Consider the following 12984-nt stretch of genomic DNA (forward strand, 5'->3'; position numbering starts at 1 on the left):
TTCAGCATGAGAAATATACTCTTTCGGACCAGAAGATGACACTTGCCAAAATGAAACATTTGCCACTGAATGCTTCATACGAACGAGTAATTTTGTGTTAAAATATCACATTTCAGACGAACCTCGTTTTTGTTGCGGTTCGTCTGAAAGAACGTACAAGTTACGGTTCTTTATAAATAACCTACGGCTCGTGAATAAGACGCTGTTCTTAACCATCCTACACTCGCGCATACGGTCTAACAGACCGCAAATTAATGAGGTGGTTGAATTAAATGACCATTGAAACGGAATGAAGCTAAAGAAAAAAATATTTTCTGGAGTTTTTTCATTCAATTATATCTTTTTCTTTAAATAAATACCAACAACGCTTAACAATATACAATAGCAATATTACAGAGACACGCACAGTCTGTGAGTATACGAGTTACGATTTTTCGTGCGAGTACAGGAGCGTTGAATGAATCACGATTTTTATATGAATCTTCTCAGGACTAGGTTGCTACGTACATGTTTTGAAATTTTTTAGTGTGTTTAACGATGCATCTGTTCGAATATCCGGAGAGAAATGAGTTTTATCCCAAACTACTGTGATTCTGCGACTGATGAGTCAACGTTATACGGAGCGGATAATATCTATTCCGATGATTATAAAAAAAACCTTGTAAAAAATGTCGGAGTCGACGAAGAAATTTACAGAGGTGAATCAGTAGCCCAATCAATATGGCAAGATATGCTTCAAGCAGCTTCGGAGATAACAGTAAGTGCAACAATGCATACCAGTCGTTAGGATGCTAAAAAATCACAACCATAGAACCCACGCCTGCGGAACCACCACAAACCGTTTATGATTAAGCGCGAACTAAGCTCCAACTTCATATGATCCAGAACCTGCTGTAATTGTTGAGCTAGACAAAATAGTATCGAAGTCACATATGCGGCTCTTTGGAAAGTGGAAAGAAAGAAAATCTATCATTTTTCTTGCATTGACTTCTATCCATTGATCGAGGTAAAATATATTTATTTACCGACTCAATAGATAAAAGTCAATATAAGATAAAGTTTAAAGCCTCTTAAAAACAAAGAATCAATCAATTATAAGACATAGGGCCTTATTATGGAAATTGAGGCGAACAGAATTTTGCTCGTTAGCTCTATTTTACTGTTATAGAAATCGAGCAATTCGATAGCACTGAGCGAGTGATAGCTATCGATGCAAGAACAATGTCAGAACTTTTTGAGTTGTTTGGTTCACTTGTTGCATATCTTCAGAGAACTATTTTGTTTTGGTTTGCGTCCCTGATATTTTCCTTTGGGAAACATTTCAGAAACGCTTAAATATATGCAATTTTAAACACATGTTCGTTTGTTTTGATCAGTATTTGTTTTACGGTGCTGCCAGAATAATCTATACAAGGTAAGTGTTCAATCCAGCATTATTTATATCAATCATGTTATAATTTACAATGCACAACTTACTTCCAGCGCATATTTCAGTGGCTGAAAATGAGTGGACAGACAAATCACCGCCTGTTTCAACGATTCGTTGAACCAATGAAAGCAATTGTAAACATTGCTCGAGGTATTTGTGGAGGCAGTTCAAATAGAATCCCGGTTACGGAAAAGTGGGTGGAATTCAGTGACGAGCTTAATGCACTGAGACCATCAATGCGTCTTGGTTCAGAATGGCAGAAAGTAAGTGTTTCTTCTACGATACATATAACTTCATATTTTTTTTATAATATTCTTTGAATTACTATCAACCGAATTTCCTACCCAAAAATTGCTTATTCCTGCTACCGTACAATAGCACGTGTTGCTTTTGTCATCAATTTTCTTTTTTATTGCTTTACTATACCAAACTTTCTATACCATAGCTAAAGCTGAAGTGTCTTACAAAACAAAGTTTTTTTTTTTAATTACAGATTTGGGTTGACATGAGGTGAAAGGTAAAGAAAACACTAGCACACAAAAAGCGAGAATTTATGGTCATAGGTGGTGGCACAATACAATAAAGCTATTGACCCGCTACAGCAAGAAATCGACGCTAAAAGTAAATTTCATTCCAAAAAAGGTTTTGCTAAAAAAGTGGAATTCATGCGAGACTCCTTACGGAATTCCATAGATTGCAGTTGTGAAAATACATAAAAATGTTCATTTTCTACTAATTTTGTTTTTTGTAAAGCAAATTGTTCCTTGATGTCGTTTTTATTACACATCCATGCATGCATTATGTGTCTCAAAAAAGATTTGGCATCCTTGCTATAGTGCTTTGTGAAACATTTCAAACTCGTTAAAAAATATTTCAACATCGCCACTGACATTCGAGCAGAGTAACTAGTGATCCCCGATAATCGTTCGATTAATCGAATACTTCCTACAGAAATCGATTATTAATCGAACGAATATTACACAACCAATAATCGAAGCGAACGAATAATTCACGTCGATTAATCGATCCAAACCCAGCGCAAAAAAACGTACGGCTGCTGTGGTTTTATCCTGAAAATCAATCATTATCTTTGACGCTCTCCTAAACTCCTGAACGAAGCTCAATGCCGTCAACGCGAATCGAGCTTCGTTTACGAGTTTAGGGAAGTGTAGAAGATAATGATTGATTTTCAGGCGGAATGAATACTTTTTTGATTCCAAATGGCTCTCTAACAAGTGAGAAATATTAGTCTAACTAATTATTTCTCTCAGTGTGACGATTAATCGATTAATCGTATCGAACTGCGAACTGAGCAAACTGCTGAAAAGTATTCGATTAGTGAATGAACGATTAATTTAAAAAATCGGGGATCACTAAGAGTAACGAATCGAGCTGTTTCCTCGATTTCTATAATTCCAGATTTTACTCGGTGTGATAGTGATAGTGATTGTATCGAATCCTCGATTCGATTTCTATAATAGCGCCCACAATCTCGTATTTTATAAATCGAGATAATCTCGTCCCGAGCTCGAATTTCATGTGTTGCGATTGCATATATTTAAGCGTTTCCGAAATGTTTCTCAAAGGAAAATATCAGGGACGCAAACCAAAACAAAATAATTCTCTGAAGGTATGCAACGAGCAAACCAAACAACTCGAAAAATTCTGAAAGCTGTACCGATGGCTATCACTCGCTCGATGCTATAGTAAAAGAGGACTAACGAGCAAAATGATTGTATCAAATCCTCGATTCGATTTCTATAATAGAGCCCAATAATGATTTTTTTTTTAAATTACAGATTTGGATTGACATGAGGTGAAAGGTAAAGGAAACACTAGCTCACAACAAGCGAGAATTCAGTGGTGATGGCCCAATACAATGAAGCTATTGACGCCGCTACAACAAGGAAGAAACTCGATTCGATTTCTATAATAGGGCCCATATATAGTTATATATATATGGGCGGGTAAAATCTTATTTTTTTCTCATGGATACTAATTTCATTAATCTTTAACGACTATGAAATTTTTTAACAACACATTGAATTGAATCTTTTATTACCACGGTAAATAGTTTTATTTTTTGAATAAATATACAAATAAGCAGTACGATTGCACATTTCATTTCGCTCAAAAGAACACCTCTTTCATGTTCTGGTTCAGAATTCGCTTCGTCTCGTCGCTGACATCGATTAGCGTTGAGCTCTTGTTCAGCACGATAAAAACGTGTCTCGAGTTACAACTCCTTTTCACAATCCAAAAATCGTCATGTGTCTTAACAACCGTTTCCTCGGTCACATCCTTGCCCTTCTGTCTGGAATCGTTCAACAAATCCACAATCAAGTTCATTACATCGTTTGGAATACTACTTCCTGCCGTGTTTTTCTTCTGGGCACCAATTTTTATCGTACCACTATGACGAAGATTCAATTCATTGAAGTAGATAAATTTTGCATTCGATGAACAATCATCCTTGCTGGAGGAATTTTCCACGGCAGACAACTGCGCCAAATGCTGGCTGATATCTGATGAGATGCTCGTTAGTTGTGGATTAATAACAGCGTTCAGCTCGTTGTAAAGAGCTTGTTCGTTTTCCACATCGTCTACAAACAGGCAGAGTGTGATGTTCTGTACCTTCCGGCAGATCATGAAATTATAGACCCTTTCACGGCCGGATTCCTTGATGTATACCTTGCACGATCGCTCGCTCTTCAATGTTGTCTGCAGCATTGGTCCGTTGAGGTACTCGTAAAGTGTGTACAAATCGTTTGGATTGATACCGCTCCAAATAATGTGATCGTCATAGAGGAAAATGCATTGCTTGATGGGCTGGAATGTTGCCTCAATCATGTTTATGAAATTTTGTACTCTCAAGAAGAGCAGTTGGTTCAGTGGAAGGTACTGCACACTGCCGAAAGCATCCAGCGCGTCACGTTCCTGCAGCCGCAATTGCAGTATATATTTGCTGAAAAATTCTTCTAGTTTCCCGATCAAACTAGCCACTGCATCCAAGTCTTCCCCTGGTTTAAGATTGCTCTCAAAACTCCCATGGAACATACGAAACATACGATAGGATTGTTTTAGAACCGCTTGATAAACAGTGTCGTGAATATCATTGCCGTGATACTCGTTGTAATCGCCCGTTTCTCGAGATTTTCTCTCGAACGGTACGTTAAGAATCATGATCATCCAATAGCCCGGTTCCGTCTGGAAATAAAGCTGACATGTTTTTTGGGTGTGAAGTGCTTGTACGCTTTCATCGTTAGTAAATGTACTGAAAACAAATAGCCCATAATAACTAATCAATGAATAATAATACACTCTGCACTCACTTGCTAAACTTGATTATGGCTTCACATAAGCCAACATCTTTGATTTTTGAGTCGATATCCGTCTCTTGTGGATGGTAGAAGAGGATTTTCTTTTCTTCCTGAAGATACTACTACTGTTAATCTAATCTATTTTATCGTGCATAAATCTTACTTCGCCTTCCTTTGGCCCAAACGAGGAATTGAAGATGAAAAAACTTCGCACAGAAATACCTGATTTTACCACGGGATTGGACATTATTGTGATTCCGGTAGAAATAAGAGTAAAATTGTGTAGAACAGCTCAGAGCTTTTGTTTGTTTATCTTTTGATCATGTCTGACATCACTAGAATCTTATCAGTGATGTAAATAAACGAGGGGTGTGGAAACAGATAGCGAATTCGTTTTTAATCAGTTAGTGCCACACTGAAGGTGGCCGTACACTGTTTGCCCGGAGGTCAAATATTTGTTATTTTTTGACAGATAAGGTTTGATTTGATATTTGCACAAACACTATTTTGTTTGCCACTCTTCAATTTTCAACAGTAGTAAACAATATCAAACACCGAACATGGAAAAAATCAACTGAAATATTCAAGGTAACCTAACCATGTACCGACAGGTTCGAAAAACAGACTGAAAAAATATTTTAGGCATCTAATAATTGAATATTTGCTTGTCGTGTTTTGTGTAGAATATATTTGATCAGTACACGTTGACCAAATTTTATCTGTCAAAAAGAGTCAAATATTTGGCTTCGGTCAAACAGTGTATGAGCACCCTGAGGCTAGGCGCAAATTGAGAAGCGTATAGCGCTCGTAAGCGAACGCGAGACTACCAACACGACTCATACGTGCCACAAACGTAGCGTGGTGGAGCGCATATTGAGTCGCAGTTTGGTGCCACTCGCATACAATGACTGATTAACACAGAGTTGCGCGATATATTTTTGTTTACTAACACAATCACCCGACCAGTACAGCCATACAGTGTCAAACCCACGGCGCTATATGATTATCCACTAACACAAGTACCACAACCGGCATGACCAGCACGAGAAACTGTGGTTCAGCCACAGCGTCGCGCGAGTCGTGTCTCACGAGCGCTCCACCATCTTGCGTCATCTGGCCAATTTGCGCCGTTCTATCTGTTTTCATTAGCCACAAAAACAAGCGCTATATCGCGTCAAGTTACTCGCGCTATATGCGCCTCAATTTGCGCCTTGCCTGACTCTGTAATAAAAAAAAAGTTTTCAGTTTCACGAAGGCGGTGGTTTGTTGGTGTGTGTTATATAGTCTGATTTGTTTTGTTGACGTCAGGTGGCGATATTAGTGCTTATGAGGTAAATTATTAAATTTAAAATTAAATTTTCATTCATAATTTTGATTTTGAAAGCGTGTTTATTACACCTGAATATCCATCATTATTTTCGCACACGAAGCTTAATGCCATCTACGCGAATATGCTCTTCAAAATCAGAATCCGAATTGGATTACGATTCCGATAATACAAAAGCAAAAGCAGCAGGTTTTCCATTTTCATAGTCTTTATTTTTAGATTTTCCAAAACAATACTCGGAACTTGACAGTTCAGTATAGTTGTATTGGTGAACCCAAGTGCCAACCCGTGAAACATCTCAGTACGAAACTAACAGCTTTCGGGGCGAACCTAGTGCGGCACTAGGTTGAAACTGAGTGAACAAAAAAACGTTTTGACAGCAGTGAGGTTTGGCACTGGGGTTGAAACTGAACAAAAACGAATTCGCTAAGAGATGCCAAGTTTGAAGTAATGTCTTTATTTTAAGACATTTGGCACTGTGAAGATATTTTGAAGACATTACAAAGTAAGTGAAGACATTTCAGTATGATAGTGTATGTGGATTGTTGGGAGATAACAAGTGACATTGATAAAAGAAAAAATAGCGAGAGAATCACACTGAGAATATTGTCCGAAAAAAACGTCAAAAGAAGACAATATTCTCAGTGTGATTCTCTCGCTATTTTTTCTTTTATTCTATCTTTAGTACTCAATCTCGGTGTCATACACTTTTCCGGTTACATACTGTTTCAATGATTAGTTCTATGGACACAACCAACCAATCAAATACACAATCTTTTTTATCTCATTTGTTTATTTATTTAAGCTCATTAGCATTCTTAGCTGTAACAGAGCCGGGTTTTAATTATGTACATGTTACATGTTTATAGTTTCTACATTGAACTTTTTCACAGAAATGGGTATTCTGAAAGAAGCGTACATAAGCTTACCTAAATTGTACCTAAATCAGCGAAACTTTTCGAGTCGCAATGCCACCGAATTCAGGAAAGGTATCGACTTTCAGTGAATTGAGCTTTTTAAAGAGATTGTGGGTTATTGAATTTGTTTGAACGACATAAACGCCACTTTTATCAATATATACTTTTTGGAAATTTTTCAGCCCTTGCGGGTACCCACATTGACTATCAAAATTTCAGAAAAGGTTAGTTCTACGAACCCCCTTTAATTGGAGTTTCAAATAGTTGTTTGTTTGAGAAACCCCATAAGTCCATGTTTTCAATTATCACCACGAAATCAGACCTTCCCCAATAGCAGGACTTGTATGATGATTGTTGTGTGGACGTAGTCATTCTGTAACAACACAAAGATTGTTAATTCAGAGCCCTGAGTTTTGAGCTCACGATCTATCGCGTAGTAAGCGAACGCGCAACCAATGTGGCTACTAGGAACCCCCATTTACACAAATTGAGTTATTTATAAAAAAATGTTTGACAAAAGGGAGTCATCCATTCTATTCTTTTGGCATTTGATTCTTCGTACAGCCCGACTTATTGGGGAGATATTTACTTAATCGACGTTTTAGTAAGACAATTCTAAACCCATTGAAAAAATTATTAAAATTTAGTTTACTGTTGCGCAATATATTAATAACATAACATTAAACAGTTTCGGCTGGAACTGATACAGTGATTTGCCTCCAATTGGACATACCGAGGCATCACTCAGTGTCGCATTAGAGGCGATTAGGGCCTGTAATTGAAAGTATCAACAAACACAAGACAATGTGAAAAACAAGTTAAAATAGGAAAATCGTTGAAAATATAACAAACAACCATTAGAAAAGTGTGCAAAATATATAATTTAGTAAAATGGTGGAAAATACTCCTAAAAATTTATCGAAGCAAAGGATGTTTACAAAAATGTCCAACTAGAGGATCAAATGTCCTGTTATTCGTGTCGCATTACAGGTCTATCCAATAAACTAGACTATTAATTAGAGGCAAATCACTGTACTAGCGTACTCGAACTTCCCAGGTAACCAGTTAGCACGAGGAAATTGTCTTAAACCAGCACTGTATCGACATATAGAATACTGAATAAATGCTTATTACACTCTATAAACCAATTAATATTTTTTATATACAAAAATCCACTTTTCTGCTAAATTTGTCCAAATCTCAAATTATTGTCCTATTCAAATTGTAAGTTGTGGGATATGCATTCTTGTTGATTTGCTCGAGAGCTAGGGTCATTCAGGAATTACAGAGCATTCGGTATGGCCCGTGGACTAGGCACTCTAGCTTACAGTGGTTCCTGTACGAGAAACAAAGAATTCTATCCTGAGACATAAGTGGTAATCGTTTAGGCTCTAATGGCTACATAAATCAACATCACTTAAGAGACGATGAAAAATGAAAACCTTTCGAATTTCGGAAAGCTTGGAAAATGTTAAAATGATTATACGAGTTTGTTTGATCCACACAGTTGTGAGAGTTACAGAATATAAAACATAAAAGTAAATCAAGAGAAAATTGCGAAAATTCAAACCAGGCGGCTGAAATTGGGAATGTTTTCATGATCCTAAGACAGTCACAAAGCGAACAGTGACAAAGTAAAAGTTAAGAAGGTTTTACAGTGTGTTTGGTAGGGAAGACATCTACTTCGTACTGTTGCCTATGATCAAGCTCTTAATTCGAACATGTAATTTAAATATTGGACCGTCCAAAAGAAGCAATCGACCAAAACCGACTAGCTTTAGTAATGTATGACAACTACAGGCCTCACATAACGATAGTGACTCGCTTATTTCTGAGGTCCTAATGCATCAATCTTATATTCCTAACTTAGCATCCATCAGTTGACATTTGTTCATGTCTATGGACAAATATTGTTAGTAAAAAATTGGCACACAAAAAACAGGTCATCGCCTCTAATCTCTCGCCTCGCCTCTAATACGACACTAAGTGGTGTCTCAGAATGTTGAATTAAATGTTACTTCTACGATCAATATTTTACAATACTCATATAACAGCACATACTTTTCAAATGGGAGGCAACAACATAATAAAAATCCTATAAGGAAGGAGTGTGAACTTTATCTGCACTGTTTTTTTATTTAATTGAGGAGAAACCCAGCAAACATTAAATCGCATAACAAGCGTATATATAACATCATATGCCCTAAAATTTGGTTGGCATATAATGCGCCTAACTGACATATGTATGCAAAAGTGGAGGCCATATACATACCAAGACGGGTCTATGGTACTAGGTGAGGCCGTTTCGTCACTAAGTTGGTTAAGGGAGCGGTATATGAAAACAGCACGGAAGAAAGTAGAAGGGGAATTATTTGCTTGTAGCGTGAAAGAGACAGACTGATCAGGAGTGAGCTGCGGCAATAGCGTATTGTGTTTTGTTTACAAACAAAACACAGTAGACTTCCAAGATGGCTGAAGAGTGGTTTTAGCAAGTTGGCCCACCTTAGTATATACTTCTAGGCGCCTTGATACATACATGGCAAATGCTTAGAGAATTTGTTTGGATGAATATGCAACTTTGACCGGCTATAATAGCGATTATGTTGGAATTGAATTGCGATCTAATATGAATATATTCATGAATTGTCAAAGTACCAAATACGACTTTTGTCATACTCATATACGACAGACATTTATTACAGACATAGAAAAAAAAACAAATGGCGCAAAATATTTTCGTGAAATGTTTATTATAACCTCACGAATCGCCATATTTTTATATGAGTAGTTATGTTCGTAGAAATAATAATTGATTGATTGACTTATGTTGGGAGTGGAATATGAATGTTTAAAATGACACAGATTGATGTTTGGTGAAAACTGCTCTGATGTGGGTTCGAACTCCGGTCGTCTGGATTATCATCCACCAGCTATCTCGCGCGGCTATCTGAAATTTAATTCAACAGCGGTTAAAACTTTCGAGTGCATCAGCATTTCATTGAGATTTCAATATGATGTAATATGTTCTTTATTAGGATCTAATATGATTACTGTTTCATGATTTTCTTCAGCATGCAACACGATTTACTACAGAACTGAATCGATTTAAATTATACGCTTATACGACTCATAAACTGCATCAGCGTAATATACGCATATGATACGGATTAAATATATTTTACGACAATATACATCATAAAATTGATGTTTCTTATACCGAATTGCGACTTAATTTGATAATGGTATATAAAACCGAGTTTTTACATTTTATGCAATTTCAAATATACACGATACATACTTTGATTGATATTATATGCGATTCTGACATTATATGCGATTCTTATTCGGATGTCTTGTAAGAATTGTCACGTGCAAAATTATACGATTTAATGTTTGCTGGGAATGCTTTCATAAAACTTTTGTGAAATCTATATCAGTACTGATAAAAATATTGTGGAAATAATGAATCTGGACTTCCATCTATATCAACTTCCGAGAAATTTTCGAACTCACACGGCCTCGAACGTAACGATATTGATGAAGATATTCACCATGTGAAATAGCTTGATGAAATGCAAGATAAAAAAGGTCATCTAATTTTTTAGTTTTTACAGCTAAAGTTTGGTTTGATATTTGTACAAACACTATTTTGTTTGCCACTCTTCAATTTTAACAGTGGCAAACAATGTCAAACATCGGCGAGGAAAAAAATCGACTGAAATATTTATGGTAATCCAACCGTGTACTGACAGGTTCGAAGAACAAACCGAAAAAAATTATAGGAGGTTGTGTCTAAGATACGACCGCATTGTTGACGTAGAACTACGCTGTTATTCTATATAAGTCGCTTATTTATACCTTCGGATATTATTCTATAATGCTGTGAAATTTTAGAAACAACTGCTTAGTAGAATAATCTCTGAAATGATTTTTTCATTGTAGAATTTGTTGACGATAATTGATTGATGATTCATTCTTGCCCTCGCAAAACAATACACTAGCTGATCGTAAGTCGCAATTTATTTCATGTCAATGCAATGAAAATTTACCTCGAACGCTTTTCTTTTTTTGCCTTTTTCGCAATTGACATAGACTCGGCTAGAGTCGATTATATACATGTTGCACCAGCACCATTATTCCATATCTCATAACTACATCAATATATCTTTGGCACCGCATGGAAACAACAACAATGACAACACTTGCAAGTATCAAATATCATGCTACATGTTGTTTAGTATTTTCTTAAAGGAATCGCACCTCTAGGCATTGTTCGTACAACGTAAACCAAGCGCCAAACAAGCGTTGGCCATAGCATGCATACAGAGCCATACATTGGTGGCTTGAAACTACTAGGAATATAAAACACTTCTCATCATTTTGCGCTATTCTCAAAAGAAACGCTTCTGTGAATATTACTGGCCTCGAAAAAAAGTTGTATTTCTTTCTCATGCTCGAGAGAAGCGCAGCTATCACCCTTAGTGGAGGAAGTTTTGCTACTGGCAAGCGAAACCACATACAAAATTCCAGAACGACATTTACTTTCTCGGTGACTAAACAAGCGAAATAAACTCTTTTTGTTAATAACAACCTCGAAAACAGTAGCAATGCTTCATAGCGCTAATGCAATTCTAGCTGAAGGCAGTTTTGCAACTGGCACGCGAACCCAAATAACTTATAACATTTCAGTAAGACATTCAAGATGCTTGGTATTCTCCAAATATTTTTTTACGCACAACCTTAACGCCTGCTTTGCCATAACGTCAGTTTAATGCATTGATGCATTCTCAAAGGCACCAACGACGCACTTATGATGACGGGAAACAAACAATGTTCACTGCTTGGAAAAAGACTGAATTATGCCACACAGCTTGTACTCTGCTGTAACACTCATCGATGCGAATTCGCTGATGAGTTTGTCAAGAGCGACCGCCTTCACCACCAGCGGGGGGAGCTTGATTTTGGTTGCTGCCTGGGTAACGGCGTTTACATTTTCGACCGACGCGCCGAAATCGCCTACTTCGCTGTTGTGCGATGCGGTGTCACACTCGCGAAGGCTCGGTTCAGTGCGAGCGCTTTTCACTGCACCAACATCGCGTGCATCATTAGATGACGCTTGCCTCAAAATATTATTGCCCCTGGCAATTCTTCTTGCTCATCATACACTACGCGAAGCGTCCAATTTATGACGCGTAAAGAAAAACACACGATACGAATAACGCGAAAAACGAACAGAAAAACCAAACGACGATATCCAAGTTGGATTACCACTGGTGGGGTCCAATCTAAGATCGAAGCGCAGCGAAAGCAAAGTGAACTGGATTGCTCAACAGTCCGATGCCGAATGAAAGTTTGCCTCAGCGAGATCCACTGTTTATACTCTAGGCAAGTATTCCCCTTCATTCTTCTACTTTTCCTTTGTTCATGGGGACTTTGAATCCTACGATTTCCCCTCCGTTGATCGTCGATAAGTTGCTCGTTATTGACAGGTCTGTTCGGGAAAGCACACAAATGGACAGAACAAATGTATGGGAAAATGGAAAGGCCCCAAGTTTTCATGAATTTTAACCATTTACAAACCAGGGGATTCTAATGTATAATATATTAAACAAATCTTACGGAATTTCCGATTCGTTTAGTTTGTGAATGGCCAAAATCCGTTCGCGGCAAAAATAGTTATTAACGTTAACTTTATTTCATAAAAACGTGACCTGTTTTCTGATTTGGCACCCTTAATGAAAGACGTAGTTCTACGTCAAAAAATTGTATGCATCCTATAATTGAATATTTGCTCATCGCGTTTTGTGTCGAATATATCTGATCAGTACACGTTGATCATATTTTATCTGCCAGAAAGAGTCAAATATTTGGCTTCAGCCAAACAATGTACGAGCACCCTAACATATGAGAAATTGTTTGTATCCACGGGCACGTAGATGTTCATCGGATTACCCCTCAGTTCAAATCAAAACATATAATGGAATGTCTTAT

The 12984-nt window shown here is 37.2% G+C and overlaps 1 protein-coding gene across 1 annotated transcript; it reads right to left on the minus strand.

The window, feature by feature from the left end:
• Positions 1-3475: 3475 nt before the first annotated feature.
• LOC129771498 (vacuolar fusion protein CCZ1 homolog) lies at positions 3476-5160 on the minus strand. The gene is made up of 3 exons (XM_055775190.1): positions 4913-5160; positions 4762-4859; positions 3476-4703 (listed from the first exon to the last, which is right to left on the minus strand). Exons 1-3 carry the CDS (start codon positions 4994-4996, stop codon positions 3560-3562), a joined length of 1326 nt encoding a protein of 441 aa, XP_055631165.1. The 5' UTR covers positions 4997-5160; the 3' UTR covers positions 3476-3559.
• Positions 5161-12984: the final 7824 nt, after the last annotated feature.

Source organism: Toxorhynchites rutilus, chromosome 2, assembly GCF_029784135.1.
Source record: "Toxorhynchites rutilus septentrionalis strain SRP chromosome 2, ASM2978413v1, whole genome shotgun sequence".
NCBI classification, from domain to species: domain Eukaryota; kingdom Metazoa; phylum Arthropoda; class Insecta; order Diptera; family Culicidae; genus Toxorhynchites; species Toxorhynchites rutilus.